Consider the following 22,356-nt stretch of genomic DNA (forward strand, 5'->3'; position numbering starts at 1 on the left):
TTAGGATGGTCAAACACTCACTGAACAAGGATGATCCTTAGCCAGTTCTGGGCACAGATCCTTCCAGGAGACACTGAGGTCCTTAGCATATGGGATGTCCAGTGGTGCTGCCCACCCCTCACCACCCTTAAAGCCTGCCAAGTGCATCCCTCATGACTGCCTCATTAGTGAGAGGTATCCCACTGAGACCTAGAGAGGGCAGGGGGAAGGTCAATGGTTACACAGAGGGTCAGTGGCAGACCAGGCCCACTGCCCCAAGCTCCATGGATACCTCCTTCCTTGGGTACTGCCCATGCTACAGTAAAATATTTCTACCACCCAGGTGGTCTCTCAGTCATCTGGCTTCTTTGCTCCTCTACATGGGCCAGCTAGCCAAGTACCCTGCACATAAAACAGGCATTTAGTGACTATTCATTGGATGGATGGATGGATGGATGGATGGATGGATGGATGGATGGATGGATGGATGAATGAGTGGGTGAGTGAATGAAGGAATTAGTGTCTGCTCCTTCTTCCATGTGGAGTGTCCTTGACTCAGTACATGCTAAGGGGAAGCTTCTAGAGGGCAGGGGCTGTTCGGTTTTCTGCCATTGTATCCTATGGCTCGGCACATGGTAGGTGCTTAATAAATGCTCATTGAAGCATTCATTAATTGCCTTGTCAGTTCTGTCTCCCCATCTTCTCTTGTGTGCTGCCCTGTGTCTCCCCTCCCCCAGTCACCCCCTAATTCAGGCCCCATCAGCTCTCCTCTGGACTGTTGCAATGACCTTCTGATTGGTCTCTGCCTCAGGTCTCTCTCCCCTCCAAAAGACTGACCATGTTACACTCCTGCTGGAGAAGCTCCACTGACTCCCTATTACCTCCAGAATCAAACACATTTGCCCTTTAAAGCCCTTCTCAACCTACCTCCAGCTTACCTTTCTAGAATGATTTCAGCTTGTTCCCTCTCACTCTGTGTTCCAGCCCCTTACTGGAACATTTCCCATCTCCATGCTTTTGCCTAGGCAATATCCCCTGCCTAGAATGCTCTGCTCCTTCCCTCCTGTCTTGGAAGGCCCGACTCTCTCCTCCTAGGAGTCACTCAGGATCTCCCAGTTGTCAGCAGTTTCTCCCACCTCTGAGATCCCTTTGTATTTATTCAGCATTCTTTTTGGTGTATTTTTGTGTGTGCGTATGTGCTCTCTGAGCTCCTGGAGGGCAGAGGCTGCTCCCAGCCCTGGCCCTGTTGCACAGGAGGCACACGGGGGGGGGGGGGGGGGGGAGGTGGTCAGGGGCTCTCAGATGCTGCTCTGCCTTGACTCCCCAGGGAATGCCATCCGCCACTGCAGCAGTGAGAAGGGCTGGCTGCCCCCAGAGCTCTTCAATTGTACAACTTCCACCTTCCTGGGCCTCAAAGCCATGGTAAGAGGGCTGCTTTACACATCTGGGGTCAGAGGTTCTGCGTAGCCCACCAAAGGCAAAGATGAAGGCTCAGGGCAGTGCTCTGAGCTAGGAACACTACCGCAGGCCCCTGAGCCAGGACTCCCCATGAAGGCACTCTATCCATTGAGAGATGCCAAGCCCTTTGCTTTAGCTGTTGGGCTGCGAATTACTGTGGGTGCTGTCTCTTCTCTCTGCTAGCCCCATTCTGCCCTCCTCCCCATGGTAGCCCAGCTCCCAGGCTCCCCATCACTGGGTCTAGGTTCAAACCCTCCCTGGCCTGGATGCACTTAGTGGAGGTCATGCTGACAGCTGAGAGAAGTACCAGTGCAGGATGGGCACCAATGCCCAGGGTTCCCCATATCTGTGAAAGGTTCCTGGAATTCACCTGAGGTTTACTTTGAGCAACTGCTGAGCTCCATTGTGGTAGGGAGATGATGGGGCTCTGGAAGGCCTTGCTGGGGGAGGCCAAGGTCTGGCAGGACCCCCCTCCCAGCAAGAGAATCCCTGAGTGCAGGGCCATGGATGGACCCCAGCTGTATTGTCCAAGACCTAACTTTATGAAGGGGAGACAGATACGTCTGCCAATGTTGCCAAGGGGGGACATTCATAAAAAATGACAGTGAGGTGCCTAGCCCAGTGCTTGGCTCTTAGTAGGTGCTCCGTAAATGCTTGTGATTGATTGACTGGTTGCTACCAAGGCTTGAAGCTTCTCCAGAATGTGGGTGGTCGGGGGGAGCACATACTAGGATCAATCACAGCGCTTTTAAGTGTTTATGCTTGCAACCAGAATTTTAAATTACAAAAAAAGTTAGCTAAAACCAACCCCTTTAAAACACTCATTTTCCTGCTTCTTGTTTCAGAATGAAAAGCTCCTTCACAACGAGACCAGAATGGATGGGGACAAATCAATCCATATCATCCGCTTGTTGGAGAACATCACCAGGTCCTCAGACGTCCTGTATGGGAACGACGTCCGGACCGCCTACCAGGTCATGATCCGTGTGCTTGAGCACGAGAGCCAGCAACAAGGCTTCAACTTAGCAGCCACCAGAGACATGGACTTCAATGAGGTAAGGAGGCCTGCCTGCACTGAGCTTACCATCTGGTAGGGAGCTGCTTCTGTGTGGACAGCCCTTCCACCAACACAGGTTGCAACCCACTCCCACCTTCTCCTCCCACCCTGTCCTTGGGATCCCCTCCGGGTAATAATAACGCCAGCCCCCATTTCTGCTACACTTGGAAGTTGATAGAGCACTTTCCTACTGACAGCCCTTGGAGGCAGAGTGAAAAATCATTATCCTGGTTTTATAAATAAGGAAACTGAGACTCAGCAACAGCAGTAAAGATCAGAGAGACGTGGCTTTGGGTTCATCCTCCGCATTCTCCAGGCCCTTTTTCTCAGTCAGCCTTGGGGACCTCGAGCCCAGCCTTTATTTTTACAGATGGGGAAACTGAGGCCCAGAGAGAGGCAATGATTTGCTCAGGGCCACACAGTCAGCAAGGAGCAGGGCTCAGATCCCCACTGAGTGACCTTGGGCAAATGCCTTACCACAGGCTCATAGAGTTAGAGCTTGGGAGCCTTTTGGGGGTCCCGGAGTCCAACTGAGACCCACAGAGGGGACATGACTTGCCCAGTGTCACACAGCAATAAATATCTGAAGCAAGATTTGAACCTAGGTCTTCCTGCTGCCAAGTCTGGCGTTCTATCCACAGCACTGTGCTTCCTGTTTCTGGTACCTGTTTCAGTTTCCTCATCTGAAAATGAGGGGGTTGGGCTAGACCTATGAGGTCTCCTCCAGGTCATGGAGCAGAATTTGAACCCAGATCTTTTGACTGAGAAAACAGGACTTCCAGCTTTATAACTTAAAAAACACAATAAACTCATCGTCTGGAATCTTGGTTGAGACTGGGGAGAAAACGCTTCAAAGGGAAGGGGTCAGGAGCCCAAGGAGCAGGGCCACCCAAGGGCCCTTCTGCAAACATGTGAGTGCCAGGCCTGCCATTGCCATCAGGACCCTGGAGAGCATGCTTGAAGGAGGAGGAAAGTGGAGGCCAGAGGGGCTCCCTGGGGCCTTCCTGAGGTCCCCCCCACAGCTTGCCTCTCTTGGCTCCAACTTCCCACCTATGAAGGGGGCAAATTCGATGAATACTTGGGGCTTCCTGGAACTGTAGTGATCCTCCAGTGCAGGGAACATGGAGTGCTGATATTCTTTGTGCCGCGGTGGCAGTGGCTTTCTACCCAGGAATAGGGATGGGAGGCCAGGCTGGGCACCCCTCCCAAGCTGGGGGATGCGTCCCTGCCTCGAACTCAGCTTCCGCCTCTGCAGAATAGGGATGATAGTCCATGCAGAGCAGACAAGGTGGCTGAGTGCGATCCAGCAGCTCTCTAGTTGGTGACTTTGGCCTCGTCTCTTCATCTCCCCCCTTCCCATCCCTCCAGAACCTCATCCGAGCAGGAAGCGCCCTGCTGGACCCTGCCCACAGGGACTCCTGGGAACAAATCCAGCGGACAGAGGGTGGTTCGGCGCACCTGCTCAGGCACTTTGAGGATTATTTCTACAATTTGGTGAAGAACATGAGAAGAACCTACATGAAACCCTTTATTATCATCACAGCCAACATGAGTAAGCCACTAATGATGCCGATGGGGGCAGAGGGATGGGCAGGGTCCTCCACTAACGCTCTGTCACTACCTCTCTGCCCTCAGGTGATGGGTGCTCATGGGGTCCTGGTGTTTATTCCCTAAAGTCTCCCCAAGCTGGCCCAGGTCCAGCAGGACAAGAAGACTTGGGGAGTCATCCTACTGACTGGGGCCATGGGTGTGTGGGCCCCTCTCCTCCACCTCCTGCCCCCAAACACCTGTCCTAACACACCTCCTCTGGTGGTCATTCCCAGAGTGAGCCAGGATAGCCCTTGGCTGCCAGCAGACCCCCCCCAGACCTGCCATCAAAGCTGTTCTGGCCTGAGGGGAACTGTGCTCACACAGAGGGGTCTGGCTGAAACAAGGCTCAACCTTGAATTAACCAATGAAACTTTTTTATTTTTAACATTATGATGGTATTGTCCCTGGGAATCTTTTGCCTTTAAAACATGATCCTGGGAAGGCAGGTGGCTGCCCAAATGTCCATGATACAAATGAGGCTTGCACTGCACCCCCCCGCCAACTCTCCCCCACCAGGGGCCTTTGCCTCAACCCAGGGAACATTGCCCATTGCCCTTTTCCCTCTGGTGGGGGAGCCCAGGCAGTCCAGACCAAATTCTCCAAGCAGGCTCGATGCCTGGGCGGGCTATGCTGCCTTCCCTGGCAACGACATCGTGGGCATGTGGCCCTGGGTCCCTAGGACCCCATTGCCTGATGAAACCCATTCTGTTACAGTTCTGGCCGCCGACATCTTCGCCAAGTCCAACTTCACGGGAGCCAGGGTGCCACGGTTCAACGAGATTTCTGAGGATCACCCTGAGGACTTGGAATCTTCTGTCCTCTTCCCTGCCCACCTCTTCCAGCCCTCAGACAGGAGAGGTAGGTCGGAGGTAGCATGCTGTGCTGGGCACTGGGCACCACAGAAAACCCCAGAAGGTTCTGAGTCCCTCAGCAGGCGCACCTTCTATGAGAGACCGATCAGAGTAGCAAAAAGCAGGCACTGGCTCTAGAAGACTGGCTTCAGCTCCCCCTGATGCTCAGAGCTTGCACCATCCCCAGGAAGTGACTTTACCTCAGTTTCCTCATCTGTAGAAAGGTCCTTGTCAGCTCTTGACCTGTGAGAAGTGGTCCTTCCCTGCACGGGCAGGGCCTTGAGCTCTTCCTCTGCTAAGCCCCTCGTTTTCTTCAGTGCCCTGGCCCTGGGCACTCTGAGAGGGTCTGGGAAGATGGGAAGGGGGAGAAAACCCTCCCGATGAGCCATGAAGCCAGACCAGCAGACATAGATGGGGGCTCACTCCAGGTCTGGGGTCCACACCCAGAGGCAGGTTTATGTGCAGTCTGGTGTTGGCTCCCAGCCTCCCAGAATCCGGTCTCCCATTAATGCCCACTCTGGCATTAATCTTGTAGATGTACCCACAGTGAAGCCCTCCAAGCATAGAGTGACTCCTCGAGCTGACCCCACTGACCTCATCACCGATGACCCTCTGGTGAAGAGGAGGAAGCGACCATCAGATGAGTGGAGTCAGCACGCTGTGGCCTTGGTCCTCATCTACCGCTCCCTTGGGCAGCTGCTGCCTGAGCACTATGACCCCGACCGCAGGAGCCTGCGGTGAGCATCTGGGGCTCCATCACCTCCAATCCTGGGCCAAGTCACAGGAGGGCCTAGCCACGTCCATAGAGGCCTCTCCTGACACCCGCCTCAGGCAGATGCCCTCCAAAGCAGCCTGACAGCAGGACTGAGAACAGTCCTGTCCCTGCTCTGCCCAGTCCCTTGCCCCAGAGGCCCAGACAGGTCAGAGCTTTGACGACAGTGTGGCCCAGTGGAGGAGCAGTAGGGCTGAGACAGAGGCCCAGGGCTGGCGGTCACTCTCTGTCTGCCTCTAACACAAGGGTTGGACCAGACAGTCTCTAAATTCCTGACTATATGGACTTCCCGTGGACCCAGCCCGTTGGAGAACAAGGAGTGAAAGCGCTGGCCTTCCTCTCCACTCAGGAAGGACCCACTCTCTTTCCTCACAGCGTTGGTGACTTATGCTCTCCCGGTTTTCCTTCCAGACTGCCCCATCGGCCCATCATTAACACCCCAATCGTCAGCACCCTGTTGCACAGCGAGGGAGTCCTTCACCCTGGCCAGCCAGGACGCCCCATTCTCATTGAATACACTCTGCTGGAGATGGAAGAAAGAACCAAGCCGGTCTGTGTGTTCTGGAACCACTCCCTCGGGTCAGTGAAGGAGACAGGAAGCAAGGCTTCTGACCTCTTGGCACTGGGGCTGTGCCAAGCAGCCATGGTACCCTTGGGGGCGGATCCTGTGCTGCTAGGGGGTAGCAGGGGGCCTGTACTGCCGGAGGGTGGTAGGGGGGCTACGCTGCTGGGGGGTGGCAAGGGGCCTGCATTGCTGGGGGTTTATGGGCCCAGGTTGAGATGTCAGCATCACCATGGCCTCTCAGTCAGGAGCTGCCACAGTGGAAAGGGGCAGTGAAGCGGTCAGTGTGACTGTGCCCCACCATGGGGCTTGTTATGGCAGGAGACCCCCTGACTACCTGATCACATGCTCCTGGTGTCCAGCCATGACCCTGCCCTGGAGACCGAGGTTCTCGAGGCAGCTACTAGTGCAGCAGACAGAGTGCTGGGCCACAGGGCAAGATCCGAGTTCAGATCTGGCCTCAGACAGTTACTAACAGGGTGACTCTTGGGCAAGTCACTGAACCCAGTTGGCCTCAGTTTCCTTCTCTGTAAAAGGGGAATAATAAAATGCTTCCTCCCAGGGTTGTTGTGGCAATCAAAGAAGATCATATTTGTAAAATACTTAGCCCAGCACCTGGCACATAGTAGGTACTATTTAAGTGTTAGCTGTAATTATCACTGTTATTATGAAGGCTCTCATCCCAGTGCCCGGCACACAGTAGGTGCTTAATAAATGTATGTTGACTGACTGACAGAGACTGGAAGAAAGCCAGATCCTGGGGAACTGAAGGGTGAAGGAAGGCCTGGGGTCTTGGGCAGAAGTGGGCTCACCTCCGTGGGGGCAGACAGGTGTCTCTGTATGTCTATCCTTGTTAGGAGGGCGGTCCCGTCTGGAGGTGGGCATGAGGTTATTTCCTTCAGGGTCTGTGATGTCTGAACAAAAGCAGCCATAAAACAGCTTCATTAGTTTCCCAGAAAAACCAAAGGGCTCTTGACCCCACCAACTTCCTCCTCTGGCAGCATCTCATTGTCTTCCCAGAGACATGGCAATTAGTCACTACTTTTAATCACCTGCTGCAGGGACTTTTATCTAAGCACCTTCAGAAGGGGGAGACAAACCCGTATTAACTTTTACATCCCATTTTATAGATGAGTAAACTGAAGGTGGGGGGGGGGGCAACCATTTTCTCAGAATTGAGGAGAACGTGGGCTCTTTCCCTGGCTTTGGATGAGTCTCTTCATTGCTTTGAGGTCTGACTTTCCATCTGCAAAATGGAAAGAAGGACGCACACTTGTCTCTGAGCAGGGCTTTATGAATGCTTGGGGATCCTTGGATGAAAGGTACCCCCAATAACAAAATGTATGTTCGACCAGAATGCTTTTATTGTCCTTTCTGAAGCAACCCTGACTTTGAAGAAAGGACTTTTTAGCAGCAGCCTCTGTCCTCCTAAAGAATGACGCAGTGGGGTGTGAGTGAGACTTCTGCTCCCTGTAGTCTACTGCCCATTGAGAACCAAGGCCTCAGGCCCAGATTAAAACCCTGCCCCGGCAGGAGATGGGGCAGCAGCCCGCTGGACAGCACAGGCCACTGTTAGGGTTGCCTGCCTTCCCAGAGTTCCTAGTTTTCAAAGCCCCAGGAAGCCTTGGTGGGAGGCTACAGTGTCAGCCCAATTACAGCCCCGGGTTGGGGCTTTGGAGCCCTGGGCTCCCATGTCTGCCACCAAAGGAGCCCTGGGACCCTGCTCTGACCCTAACCCTCTGATCTGAAAGGAGGACATCTCTGAGAGTCCTGAATGAATGAAGTTTTTCTGGGGTGCTTACTGCATGCTTAGTGCTGGGAATACAGAGACTACATGAAACAGTCTTGCTCTCAGGGACCTAACTTGAGGCTACAGAACCCAAGAGAGTGTTAGCCACAGGCCAGATGGAGGGAACTGCCTGGGCTGGTCCTGTCTCCCCAGGAATCCCAGAGCTGCCCCCCTGCCTCTTCCAAGGCCTGGGAGCCCCCAGGTTACTGGGGGTGGAGGGCTCTAGGGCGGGGAGGTGGGAACTCACGGACGACCCTCTCTGCCGCAGGAGCCGGGGCGAGGGAGGCTGGTCAGCCAAAGGCTGTGAGTTGGTCTCCAGAAACAGCAGTCACATCACCTGCCAGTGCATCCACACAAGCAGTCTGGCGGTGCTGATGGACATCTCCAAGCGCGAGGTGAGGACAGCCCCTCATGGGGCAGAGGGGCCTTGGGCTGGGCTCCCCAACCAGGGCTCCATTGGATAAAACTGATTTCCTTTATAATCGTATGAATTTTATGCATTTAAAAATATTCTTTAAAAGGGTCTCTAAGCGTCACCACATCAGCAGAGGGAGTTCATGGCACAGATGAGGTTAGAAAATCCTGGCTTAGAACAGGGGATGGCAGAGCTGGGAGGGGCCTCAGAACATCAACTGTTAAGAGCCATTTAATTCCTTCTTGAGTTTACCTCTCTCACATAACGTGCACACAAAGGCCACATATGACAGGCTGGCCATTCACAGAATGGGCAGGCATCAGACTTGGCCCTCCAGGAGAGTGGGTCCATCAGGGCCCAGGGTCCAGAGCTGAGATTCTCCAGAGTGGCCTCAGGATAGGGCTTGACTGATCTGAGAGACAATACTATTCTGGCCTATTCTGAGAAGCCCAGGTACTGCTAAGGGCCCCAGAACAGTGGCTGGTTAATGTTTCACCTGGGCAATCTTCAGTCAGGCTGGGAATGTGCAGTGTCCCCTTTCTAGGCCCATCTGGGAGGAATATGCTGACTGACTGACTGCAGGGAGTGGCCCAGAAGCCAGAGAGATCGTGACCTCATCTAGCTAGCTGTCATTACCAGCCCTGGAGTCTACCCCAACCCATCTCATCTCACCCCACCTTCCCATCCCAGCCTCAGTGTACTTAGCTGTAAAATGGGCATGATGATCCATGAGGGACAATGTTCTGTAACGAAGAGAGGGCAGGAAGATCTGGGTTCCAATGCTGCTTCTGGCATTTATTTACTGTGACATAGGCAAGTCTCTTCCTCTGTCTCAGCCTTACTTTCCTCTTCTTTGAAATGGGGACAATGCCCTCCATAGTACCTGCTTCACTGAGTGGTTGTGAAAGGGCCCTCCACTTCTGCCAATGCTCCTCGTTGTTGGTTGGGGCTCCAGGCTCTCGCCGCATGCCCCTGCCCCAGCTGCGGTTTCTCAGGCTCCTTCACTTGTCCTGTAACATCCTGCCCTCTTGGTCCTGCAGCACGGTGAGGTCCTCCCTCTCAAGATCGTCACCTACACGAGCATCTCCATCTCTCTGGCGGCCTTGTTCATGGCCTTCATGGTGCTGCTTCTGCTCCGGTCCCTCCGCGCCAACCTTCACAGCATCCATCGGAATCTGATTGCAGCCCTCTTCTCCTCCCAGCTGGTCTTTGTGATCGGGATTGACCAGACAGAAAACCCGGTAACCACGCCACCCCCGTCCCTTGGCTCCCCAAACTCCTTGGCTCCCTTGCCCCCCATTCCCCTAGACCCCTACTCCCCCAGGCCAGAGCTGTTGGAGGGGGTGGCAGAGCTAAGCAGTGGACCTCCTCACTTCCCCCATAGCCAGGATTTGGGTCTCGCTGCTCGACTCATCCATTTTAGTCCCACAGAACAAGCATGTATTGAGCACCTGCTGTATGCATGACTATGGGCACCAGCATCTGCCCAACTCAATCCCAGCATCTCTAATGGGGGGGCTTCCAGGTCATGTGATTCAGCCCCTCCCTGCCCAGGACTGCATCCAAGACAGCACAGTCTCTCTTATTAAGCTCCTCTGTGTACCAGGCGCTATTCCACCCCCTGCGGATGGCCCATCCTGGCCTCCAGGGAACTTCCTTTCAGTTTGGCAATTTCCATGTGCCCGGCACTGTGCTAGGCACTGGGGCAAAGACAAAAACCTGCAAACCAGGCCCTGTCCTTGAGGGCTTGTGTTCTTTTGGGGGTACACACCATCAGTAAAATAGTTGCAGATGAAAGGTGGGGTCAGGGAAGGCCTTTTCCGGGACACGCCCCTGGCACTGAGCCTTGGAAGGAGCTGGGAGTTCCAGAGTGGAAGGGGAACAACAGGAATTTATTAGGCACTTACTGTATGCCTGGCTGAGAACAAAGGCAGATGCACCATCGCTGCCCTCGCCAAGTCCCCTCGGGTGAGGAGACCCTGAGTCAGTCCCCGGGGCACCCAAGGCACAGACCGGGTGGATGGGGTGCAGTCTGTGGGGGGGCACCAGCAGCTGCTGAGTCATGGAGAGAGCCAGGAGGCAGAGGCAGAGGAGGAGGCCAGAGATAAGGAAGGCAGCAAGGCCAGGACAGGGTCTGAAAGATCCATCTTCAAGGCAGATCAGCAGAGCTCATTAGATAAAAGGTCAGATGTAGAGACAGGAGGCCAGAAGACCCCTTAGGAGCCTGAGGCCTCCTGAGCCCTGAACTGGGGCTGGTGTGGAGGGCAGGGAGGCAGGCAGGAGATGTCTGGAAGGTAGAAATAACAAAGAACCACAGGACAACAGATTAGGTTGGGGTGAGTGTGTGTGAACATGACAGTGGTGGATGGAGGATGGTGGCAGTCTCCATAGTAACGGAGCTTCAGAAGAGGTTTGGGGGGACAAGATAATGAATCCTGACACATCGAATTTGGGATGCCTCGAATTTTGAGATGTCTAAAAGGCCACAGGGGATGAGAAGCTAGGGCTCCAGAGAGAGGTAAAGGCTGGATCTGTGGTTCTGGGAACCATCTGCTTAGTCTGATAGTTGAATCCAAGGGAAATGGTGAGATAAGGAGAGAGAAAGAAGAGAAAGACCCAGGATAGAGCCTTGGGGGCTCCCAAGTCTGCTGGTGGTGTCCTACAGGACAGAAGGGAGGAGAGCCTTGTGGTCCTTGGAGAATGCCCCAATGTTGGCAAAGTGCTTTCTGCAGAGACCCCTGGTGCCTGCCAGGTGGAAGCAGGGATCGAGTCATTGGAGGCACAAAAGCTCCGGGTTTCCAGTATGATGGGTGTTTTCTGCCCATTTTACAGATGAGAAAACTGAGGCTCGGGGTGACATGGCTTGCCCCAGGAAGCACAGTCAAGAAGGGGGATGTGAATCCCCGGATGGTATGACTCGGGCTGGCCCCAGAGGCTTCTCTTCCATTTTCTTACCCATTTTTCTTATCAAGTGATTATGTATTTGTCTCAATCCATCAACACAAACAGTGAAAGAACAGAGCTCAGACCCCCCCAGATCTGTGCCCTCCTATGAAGCTGGAGCAGCTGCCACTAGGCCAAGAAGCCGCTGGCCCTCTGTGCCCGCTCCAGGCTGGCGTCACTCCGGCATGCAGGTGACTCTCCCTGGCCAACAGGGCATGGCCTTTGTTGGCCACAGCAGTTCCTGCAAGGGTGGTGAGGGACCAGGATCTGCATCAGTCAGTGAACAGCTATTAAGCACCTATGTATGCCAGGTGCATCACACCTGGGAAGCTTGGCTGTCCACAGCAGGGGCTATGGTCCCACAGTGACCCACTTCCTGACCCAAATGATACGACTGGTCAAGAGGCTTCAGGCAGATGCTGAATGACACTGTGGAGGCGAAGGGGCTAGGATGATCTGCAGCCCCCTTCCTGCTCCAGGACTCATGGGGTTGCCATTCCAGGCCCAGGCCATGCTGGATCCACAGTGCCCAACTGCCTGCTGACCTCCTCCTCTCCTGACTCTGGCCTCAGCCAGGCTCGAGCCTAGGGAGCCAGGCATCCAGAGGGCCTGGCCTTCTTTCTCCATGTTTCACTCTGCCACTATATCTCCTGGGAAAACTGCCCGAGCTCTGTTCCCAGCTCTTTCTCATTGGAACTGGGGGAGCCCCCACATGAGGAGCAGCCCTTCCCGGATCAGCAAGCCATCCTCTTCTGCTCCTGGGCCATCACTCAGGGCCATCACTGGGCTCACCTGCCAGGAAGCTGCCCCCAGCACCAAACCCCAGTGAGCATCAAGCTGAGGAATGTGGCAGCCCCGAGTCCGGCGCTTGGCACAGGGCCCGGTTTTTATGTTTCTATAGTCTAACCATCACGTTTCAAGGAGCAGCTCCTGGTCCCCCTCTCCACCCCCTGGATTACCAGCTGCCTCAAATGATTAATGAACTTGAATATTTCTGTCTTTGCTGTTTCCTGGAAGAGGCCCCATGCTCAAAGCTGCAAGCTGGATGGGGTTGAAGGAGAAACCCCCGACTTCTGACACTGATTTTGTAAGGATGGGCCTACAAGTGGGGATCTGAGGTGAGAGGGGACCACAGAGGCCATCAGGGCCTACCTGTGTCTGACCCAGCAGCCCCAACAATATGCCTCAGCCTCAGTTCAGTGGTCACAAAGACCCTTCCATCCAGGTCTTGCTAGACTCAGGGCCAACCTTTTCTCAATGGCCTGGCAGTATCTCTCGAACTTGGTTCTTCCAGCTCCAAATGCTGTGCTCTTTATCCCATTTTATCTCCTCCCTCAGAGACCAAGAGCCTGTGCCCCATTCCTATGCCCCCCACCCTGTGTCTGGCTGGGGAAGGATGTGCAGCCCCAGGCCCCCAGCAATACCAGAACGGGGAACTAAGACAAAGACATTCCTCCATATTCCAGTGCTGTAGACAGAGGCGCCCCCCTCTGCTAAATGGACCGGAGACTCGCACCCACTCCCAGTCGTGGCAGTAGACAGCGATATGTGGTGTGACTCTGTGCTCAGGGTGGTCTGGGCCCCACACTCCAACCTACCTTGGACCCGAGAGTGCCACCCCCACAAAGGCAATTCAGCCCTCCCAGCCTCAGTTTCCTCATCTCTGAAATGGGGGTGTTCAGAGCATGTCCACCCCTTTGTTGTGAAGATGAGCTCAGATAAGCTGTGAGAATCACTTTGACACCAGCCCCTGGGATTGTTATCATTATATTATGTGCATGCTGTTACGTGCGTGGTTGTTGTAACCAGCAGAAAAAGTAGTCCAACTTCAGGCATCTTCCATTCTGGTGCGGGGGGAGGAGTCCATGCTCTTCATGTGCCAAGCTCTGTGTTAAGGGCTGGGATATAAAGAAAGGGGAACTAGTCCCTACTTGTCTGAAATCCACCAAAGTTGAGACCAAAATAATTGGGTGGAGAGAGGGGGGGTCAGAAGTGGCGCTTGAAGGGAGTTAGGAGTCCCAGGAGCTGGAGGAAAGAAGGATGAGCATCCCCAGCCTGGGGGGGGGGGGGCAGCCATAGGGCACGGTAAAGCCTCTTTCCCTGGCACATAGGATGGATGAGGACAGGAGGGACACCATCTCCCTAGCTGCAGGGCTTCGAATGTGGAGCAGAAGCATTGGTACATTGTAGTGTGGAGGCCAGTAGGAGCCTCGGCGTCTTGTGGAGCCTGGTTGGGGGGCAATGGATGGGGGCCTTGCTAACCACACTGTGTCTGGCGTGCCCCCACCCCCAGTTCACGTGCACAGTCATCGCCATCCTTTTGCACTACTTCTACATGAGCACATTCGCCTGGCTGTTCGTGGAAGGCCTTCACATCTACCGCATGCTGACTGAGGTCAGGAACATCGACTCTGGGCACATGCGGTTCTACTATGTCCTGGGCTGGGGCATCCCAGCCATTGTCACAGGTCAGCACCCGGCCCCTCTGAGAGCTGGTAGGGAACCCGCCCTCACCCCATTAAGCACAAGCCCTGGGACATCCAAGCCAGGCAGACCAAGGGGGCAGGTCCCCTCTGTCCCTGTCCTCCCTCTGTGCTCCCTCCAGCCTCCAACCCTTCTATTTTCTGTCCCAGGTCTTGCTGTGGGTCTGGACCCCCAAGGCTATGGGAACCCTGACTTCTGCTGGCTGTCTGTCCATGACACCCTCATCTGGAGCTTCGCGGGCCCCATTGGCATTGTGGTCATTGTGAGTGCCTGGGCCGGGCCCACTGCCTTTGACACTTCCCAACCAAGGACCTAATGTGTGCCTGGTGCTGGAGACACAGAGGCCAAAGCCAGTCTCTGCCCTCAAGAATCATATAGTGCAACAGGGAGACACCATGCAGACAGTCTACAAATCGAGCTCTGTACCAGATAAATAGGAGATAGCTTACAGAAGAAGGCCCTGGAAATAAGGCATGGGGGCCTTCCTTCTGCAGGGGGGTGTTAGTTGGGATTTAAAGGAAGCTGGAGCTGAGTTGGCATTATAATGACCAAATATTAGTCCCACTTTGCAGATAAGAAAACTGAGGTCCATGAAACTTGGGCGTCTGGCCTGTGATCACTCAGCTAGCGAGTGTGGGGACCCCCAGCCCTGACCCACCTCTGGCCTGGGTCTGCCCTTCCGAAGATCTCAGTGATGAGGACTCCATGCCCATGCCTCTCCCTCACTCCAAACTCTGGAGTCCAGAGGATTTTCTATCATGATCGCCTTTCTTCCTTCTCCCCAGCTCAACACCATCATCTTTGTTCTGTCTGCAAGAGTGTCCTGCCGACGGAAGCACCGTGCTTATGACCGGATCGGGATCATGTATGTGGGTGGTGTGTCGTGAGGGCCAGCCTGGGGGGGTGGGAGAGTTCAGATGTGGAGGGAGAGCTGGGATGCCTTGGGGGACATGCAGACCCACATGTTCTCACAGGCCACAAACAGAAGAGGCTCACTGGGTCCAGGAACCCCAGGGGCTTGGAAATCACTTCTTCCCCCTGGGGAAATGGGCAAGAAGCAGGGGAACTGAGACCTACTTTATACAGACCGTGAAAGCGGCCTTATTCCTTTGGCTGTCACCCACACTGTTTGGAGCAACTCATGAGTCTGGAACCCTTCTCCACTTTCTTGGTGGCAGTCCTCAGGAACCGCACATTCTAATGGGGAGCCTGGGGAAAACGCTACATAAAAGGCAGTTCAGCTGTGAGGCCGATGGCATGTTCCAATGGTCCTCAGATGACAAGTCCAGGGTCCCAAGGTGGAGGCAGCCAGGCCTGGGGGTTGGCAGGGCAGATGATAAAAGCCAGAGGTCATCAGAGCCCAGTGACAGGGGAGACAGTAAGGTCTCAAGTCTCGGTCTCACCAGAAAGACTGTAACTGTGACTCCGGGTTCATGGAAGTGATGTGGGAGCCCTGTGACCCAGGGCCAGGCCCTCCCCTTTAGTGGGCTGGAATTCCTCCTCTTTCACATCTGGGGCTTGAACAAGCTGGGCTGTCAGGTCCCTCCCTACTGTAAGTCTTGAGCCTGTGAAGTCCGCATTCCCCAGGAATTCAGTTTAGACCCAGAAACGGGGCCACTTCTTGCTCATTTTTATACCCAAAGCATTTCTGCCAATCGCTGCCTGTGCTCTGAGCTAATGGGGAAGGAGGTCACCTCCTCAGGTTTAGCAGAGAAGCTGCCATTCTCAGCCATTCCATTCAAATGAACCCACGTTATTTAGCGTAGACTGTGTACTATGTGTGCCCTGTGTCCCGTGCTGAGAACACAGAGCGAGACCCCCCAGCGACCTTGTTCTGGTGGGGCCCTGAGGTGACTCCTCCCAAGGCCCCTGGGATGGGGGGCCTCCCTTCACACCTGTGGGGCCTCCCTTCACAGCTCTGGCCTCCGAACGGGCTTCCTCTTGCTCCTGCTGATCAGCACCACGTGGCTGCTGGGGCTGATGGCTGTCAACAGTGACGTGATGGCCTTCCACTATCTCTTCGCAGTCTTCAGCTGCTTACAGGTGAGAGACCATGCAGAAGGAGTTTGGGAGTTTGCTTCTTCACCTCCCTTGCCAGTCCCAAAGCCTGGCCTCCTCGGACAGTCCTGGGGAGGGACAAATCCCTGATGGGCATGCAGGGGTCCCTTTCAAACTCTCTGAGACTCAGCGATGTTGGTGCTGAGAAAGATGCTGGTGTTAGCGTGGGTTCTGATGCCAGAGAGACCAGTCGCAATTCATTACTTTGGAAGCAAAAGGGACCTTAAGCACCATCTAGTCTGACCAAGAGAAGGAACCAAAGAGGTTGAGGGACCTGCTCAACGTCACACAGCAGAGCTCACGTTTAAACCTAGGTCCTCCGACCCTAAATCTGCTGCCTATACATTCTGTCTCCTCACTGCTCCAGGAGGACTGGGACTTTCACTCTCCTCAGGCTTCCTTTGTCTGATCGCAGCCCAAGTATTATAGAACCAGGCTGAGGCTCAGACAGCCTGGATTCAAATCCTCACCAGGATAGTCTTGAGGCGCAGCCTGGGTCTCTGATAAATCCTGTAAAATGAGGGGTTGGACTCCATGGCCACTAAGGTCCCTCTCACCTCTGTTCTGGAACTGACCAGCTGGTCTCCAAGGTCCCCAGGTCTGTCCTAGAATCCGGAGGGAATCTCCAGAGGTCTGGTTCTTAGGCGCTCACCCAGCCCAGCATTTCGGGCACAATCCAAGTCCCAGGCATAGAGGCAACAAGAAGGGGGCTCTGGCAGACACCGTGATGGGCTACGAGAAGCAGCCCCCTCCTGTGGCTACAGCTCCTGCTTTGGGGTTCGTGGGACTGAGAAAAGTTGTCCTTTCTGCTCTCCTTCCCAACTTCCCCTCACTCCAGCTAATGACATTTTAGTAAGCTTGTCTGATCCTCCAAGGGGGCTGCTGGCCCAGTCTGACCACCCTCCACTGCCTTTGCCTGCCTCCTCTTGGTCTGTCTCTGTCTGTCTCTCTGTCTCTGTCCTTCTGTGTATGTGTGTGTCTCCCTCTCCTTCTACCTCTCCCCCCTCTCTCTCTGTTTCTGTCTCTTGTCTTTCTCTTTCTCTTTCCATGTATTTATATGTGTGTACACATGGCTATACATAATATTATATGTATATCTGTCTGTATAAATAATGTAGACATATGTGTTTATATATATTATTTGCCTTTTAAAAGATGTTGGTCCCATGACAGGCCCAAGAACCTGGCTATGTTAGATATGATAATATGTATTAATTATACTATTTAATTCTATTCTACATTAATATATAATGTACTGTACATATAATACATACATGTGTAAAGCATCTATGTATGTGTAATATATTATAGACCTAGACTGAAAGATCAGAAATTGGACATAGCCCACTTGCCTGGCAAAGAGCTGTCCTCAGTCAGCCGCTCTCTCCCATGCATGGCTTGTAGCAGAACCCTGCCCCTACTTAGTCTCCCCCCAGTTACAGGTGCATTGTGATCCTCTGACCCCAAGTGCTCTATTACTGCGCCCTTTCCCTCTGAGTGACCCCCCCCGCCCTCAGTTTCCTCATCTACAGAATGGGACTTGGATGGGATGCCCTCTTTGTGGTTGGCACAGTCTAGGGGATTTGGGGATCTCCCCCCAAGGAGCTGCGTCTTGTCTTCTCCTGGGAATTCCACCACATGCACCTTCCCCCCAAACCACCATTAGCCGAAGTCCATCTTGAACCCAATTCTGTCTTTTGCCCAAGCTTGGGTTAAAGCATTGCGTTTCCCTCCTATGTGGTCATCCAGGCACAGTGATTCTCTGGGGCCTCCCCTGGGAGGGGGTGAAGAGCGGACAGCCCTGCCCCCAGGACTTCCCACAAAGCCAACAGAAGCAGTATTCTGGTGCCCTGGGCAGGGAAGTGGACAGTCTGAGGCATAGAACTCACTGCCCCTCAAAGGCCACTGTCACAAAGGAATGTGAGGTGTCCTCTGAGACCTCTGATTTTCCCTGGAAAACTGAAGCTGCTTTACTTGAAGACCTTCATCTGGGCAGGGCAGCTCCAGGGCCCCATGACTCCCCAGGCTTTTGTCCAAGGCCTCTGGAGTCCCTTCTTCTCTACCCAGTGGACCCCAACTTGGGCTCACTCCCTTGAACTGCCCGGCAGCTCTCCCCGAGTTTGGCAGCTTTCAAAAACCCAAATTTCTCTGGGAAAGCAGACTTTGGGGCTGCTATGGGGCTGCAAGGGCAGGACCTGGGCACCAGGGGAAGCTCCTCCAAGCTGATGTGGCCCATCCTGGCCATAGGTGGGGGGCAAGAGCCAGGCCATCTGGGGGACACCGAACTAAGCCTCTAACACCTCCTCCTGCGCTCCTCCCTTGCTCCAGGGGCTTGCCATCTTTTTCTTCCACTGTGTGGTCAACAAGGAAGTCCAGAAGCATCTGAAGGTCACCTTGATGGGGAAGAAGGCCCACCCAGATGATTCCACGACCACCAGGGCCACACTGCTGACTGTAAGGAAGGCCCCGGTGACTCTGACCTCCCTTCTCAGAGGCCACCATGTTGCCAGCCTGCAGCGAGGCCCCCCTAAAGGCCCAGATTCTTACCTGTCACCCCGATTCCCCTGCCTACCCCCTAAAGGCTGTGTCTCCCAGCCCCTACTCCTTCAGGCTCCCGGGGCCCAGAGAGGTCCTCGACACTCCCTGGGGGGGACCCAGAGACTGAGTACTAGCCCCCCTTCTGCCTTCTCTGTGTGCCTCAGTTTCCCCATTGATAGAATGAGGAGGAGGGTTAGCACACTCCAGGGCCAAGGGACTGGCTTCAGTGTCAGGGCTGGAGTCCCCACACCAGTGACATCACAGACTGGACGAGAAAAGTGGGCCGATGCTCCTCAGACTCGCCCCTCCCTGGGCCATCTCCACGGGATCTCCATCTCCACCTCCAAGAGATAAACATTCTGCCTGTCTTAAGCCATTGGCTTGTCCCACCAAGTCTTGTCTCAGCACCAGACTGGGGAAGGGACTGGCCTAGGGTCACATGGCCGGCAGGGAGTAGAGGGTTCTATCCAGCCCTGACTTCCCTTGAGGGAGAAGCCTGGGGCCTGGAGAGATTCCCAAGCCACAGACAGGACTAAAGCCTGGACTAGCTTTGGGGGCAAGGAAGAGTCTGGTTTGCTTCAAGTTCCCAGTGGGCATCATACTGCAGGAGGCCTTGAATACCAGGATGAGATGTCACTGTCCTTGGTAGGCAGTAGGGAGCCACTCTACCTAGGGAAGGCCCAGGCCCTGCCCCTGGGACCAGCAGGTTGGCCAGACTGCTGCCCCTTGTCTGGTCAGAGTTCTCCACACTGCCCGCTTCTCCCTTTTAGCGGTCCCTAAACTGCAACAACACCTACATCGAAGAACCCAACATGTACCGCACAGCGCTGGGCGAGTCCACGGCTTCTCTGGACAGCGCTGTCAGGTCAGCCCTAGTGCCCTGCCCAGTCCCCTGCACATCCACCTTGGGGAGAGCCGGTCTGCCCCAAGGCCACTCCCAGGCTGACACCATCCTGATTCCTTCAGAAACATCTCATCCCTTTCTGCTGGTGCCCATTGGCTCAGATTGGAGAGGATGGTGACAGGGCGTCCCCAGCCCCCTCCCCACCCCCCACTGTACAGCCCTGGCTCCCTAGGCAGCCCCTGAGCAGAACCACTCCCTTCTGTCACAGGGAGGAAGGAACCAAGAAGCTGAGCGTGTCCTCGGGTCAAGCAAGAGGCCGCCCAGAACCTGACGCCCACCTTTTCCGGAGGAGGAATGGCAAAAACCCCAGGGGTGAGAACAACTTTGGCTCAACACTGTGGCTGCACTGGTCTGAGTCTTCTTCCCCTGCCACAGCCCCCTAGAACCCTGGAGCTCAGGGGCATTGAGTTGGGAGGCTGGGCGAGACTCCTCCCTCCATGTCTGTCTGTTTCTGTCTCTCTCCATGTCTCTATTTCTCTGTCTCTGTTTCTCTCTCCCCCCCCTCTGTCTGTGTCTTTCTTCCTCTGTCTCTCCTTTCTCTCCTTTCCCTGTGTCTCTTCATCCATCTCATTCTCTGCCTCCTCCCCACATTCTCCCCTCCTCATCCTCTCTCTTCCATCGCTTTCTCTCCTACCACAATGCTCCACTTTGATTTCATCACTCCTCTGCTCTGGGGGCTCTCTGGGGTCTTGGGGTTAAAATGGAAATTGCTCTGGGCCTGGCACTCAGGCCCTCCCCACCCTGAATCTCCCTGACCTTTCTAGCCTTGTTCACCTGGTTTCCTTCAGAGTCTCTCGCCGTCAGTCATCTCCCTCCACTGTGTTTTCCTGCCCCTAAGGCCTGGGCCCCCAAGAGCATCCTTTGTTCTCTGGCTCTATCTATCTCTGGCTCTAGCTTTGCTAGCCTGGCAGTGGCATTCGAGGCCCCGTCCACAGCCTGTCTTCCATCTCCCTCCCAGACTATTTCACGGTTCCCTTTCATGGAGATTCTTTGTCCCTTCCTGTACCCCTGCATCTCTGAGACCTTCACTCTCCCCTTCCCTGCAGACATGTGGGATACTTCCTGTCCCTTGCCCCACCCCTACCCTCTCCCAAAGACACCCCTGTCTACCTGCTGCTGGCCGGGCCATCTCTCAGGGTCAGGCTCCAGATGCCCTCCTCCTTGGTCTTCCCAGCTCTCTGGAGAAGGTGGGGGTGACTCACAGACCTCCCTAGCTGCCCTCCCCCAGGCTCCCATGCTGGTTTCCCTGGCCTTGGTCCTCCAATATGCTTTCTGAGGGCAGGGATTGTGTCTTGTTCCTTCGTGGGACTCCTCCAAGCTGCTGGCCCTGGGCCACCTTGATCCACCAGTGCGTGAATCAATAGATGAATGTGGGTGTGACCATGCGAATGGATGAATGATGAAAGAATAAGTTAGTGATTGAATGAATGGGGTGAGTGAATGAGTAACTATTTGGAGGAATGATTCTAAAGTTCTCAGTGCGGATCCCCCCAAAAAGAGCATTCCCCTGACACAGCAGAACCCAAAGAGAGAACGAGACTCAGTCTTGAGGGACTGAGGAGGTGGAGGAGTGACTGGCCGAGTTATGAGAGAGCCAGGGAACGAGTCAGTTCAGGACCAAGGACAGCGAAGGCAGGCAGATTTGGCCTCCGCCCAGGCCAGCCCAAGTCCCGCATTCTAAAGGAAATCTCTCCCTAGGCCCTTGATTCTCGGGCGTTTCTGACTATATGTCCTGCACATAGATGTTGGCGTGTTCCCTCCCCCTTTAGAGAGTCAGCTCCTTGAGGGCAAGGGCTGTCTTTTCCTTCTTTGCGTATTACCAGGGTTTGGCCCAGGCGAGCATATAGTAGGCACTGAATCAACAGCTAAATACTTATTAAGCACCCACTCTGTGCCAGGTGCTGGGCTAAGCCCTGGAGGTACACAAAGAGCAGAAAAAGATAGTCCTTGCCCTCAAGGAGTTTACAATCAGTGAGATTATAACGATTGTTGACTGACTAAGTGACCTTAACGAACGAGTAAATAAACAAGTCGGTGAAGGAATGATTGCCATGACTTTTTGAGTGGATGACAAAGAATGAGAAAATTAATGAACAAGTAAAAAAGTGAGTGAACAAATGAGCACATGAATCAGGGAAGGAAGGGAGAGAGGGAGGAAGGAAGGAAAGAAGGAAGGAAAGAGAGGGAAGAGGGGGAGAGCTTTGCCCACGGTCTTTGCCCCTAGGGCTCTCCCAGCATGGACTGGTCAGCCCCTTGCTGACCCTCCCAGGCCTTTTGACTTTACAGGCAATGACTCGGACTCTGACAGCGAGCTGTCTCTGGAGGAACATAGTAGTTCCTATGCCTCCTCGCGCTCGTCAGACAGTGAAGAAGATGGAGCAGAAGAAGACAAGTGGACGCCAGGCTCTTGTAAAGCGAGTGACCAGGGCCCAGTCCACAGCACCCCCAAAGGTAGGAGGAAGGGTGGGGAAGGTCTGTGGAGCCTCTGGGGGTGCATGCCTCCCTCTCTGCAGCCACGTAGGTAAAGAACAAGTCTCCCAAACACTTATAGCGCCTTTTGCCAGCTCTCTAGGATATTTTTCAGCACTTGAGGTTGCAGGTGTCTTATGGCCTCATTGGCTGCCCACCACAGCCCTGCAGCCCACTACTCTTATGATCATCCAGTTTTATAGATGGGGGCACCGAGGTTCAGAGGTGGGGAACGTACATTGCCCAAAGTCACCCATCCAGTGAGCCTGAGCCAGATCCTCCAATACCCCCAGTGTCCCCAACCCAAGACCAGCACCTCTCCTCTGCTAACTACAGACTGGAGCTAATTGATCCTCACCCTGCTCAGACACAGTGAGCTTTTCCCTGTTGGGGAAAGACTCCTGGAACAAAGGGAAACGTGGCTTCTCTGAGGGAGTCCTTTTGTGCGGAAGTCCCTCCTTCAGGCTCTGTACAAATTGTCCCTTCA

General features: G+C 54.4%; 1 protein-coding gene across 2 annotated transcripts in view; it reads left to right on the forward strand.

The window, feature by feature from the left end:
* CELSR1 (cadherin EGF LAG seven-pass G-type receptor 1) overlaps positions 1-22,356 on the forward strand; it is a 152,729-nt gene that overhangs the window by 124,635 nt on the left and 5,738 nt on the right. For both annotated transcript variants that reach the window (XM_072596574.1, XM_072596575.1), the window contains exons 17-32: positions 1,307-1,401; positions 2,283-2,492; positions 3,863-4,046; positions 4,799-4,942; positions 5,471-5,672; positions 6,119-6,286; positions 8,327-8,453; positions 9,514-9,714; positions 13,710-13,884; positions 14,050-14,162; positions 14,686-14,765; positions 15,817-15,943; positions 18,287-18,412; positions 19,267-19,361; positions 19,609-19,712; positions 21,687-21,851. In XM_072596574.1, the coding sequence (XP_072452675.1) occupies positions 1,307-1,401; positions 2,283-2,492; positions 3,863-4,046; positions 4,799-4,942; positions 5,471-5,672; positions 6,119-6,286; positions 8,327-8,453; positions 9,514-9,714; positions 13,710-13,884; positions 14,050-14,162; positions 14,686-14,765; positions 15,817-15,943; positions 18,287-18,412; positions 19,267-19,361; positions 19,609-19,712; positions 21,687-21,851 (2,316 nt within the window). The remainder of the gene's footprint in view (positions 1-1,306; positions 1,402-2,282; positions 2,493-3,862; positions 4,047-4,798; positions 4,943-5,470; positions 5,673-6,118; positions 6,287-8,326; positions 8,454-9,513; positions 9,715-13,709; positions 13,885-14,049; positions 14,163-14,685; positions 14,766-15,816; positions 15,944-18,286; positions 18,413-19,266; positions 19,362-19,608; positions 19,713-21,686; positions 21,852-22,356) is intronic.

Source organism: Notamacropus eugenii, chromosome 3, assembly GCF_028372415.1.
Source record: "Notamacropus eugenii isolate mMacEug1 chromosome 3, mMacEug1.pri_v2, whole genome shotgun sequence".
NCBI classification, from domain to species: Eukaryota; Metazoa; Chordata; class Mammalia; order Diprotodontia; family Macropodidae; genus Notamacropus; species Notamacropus eugenii.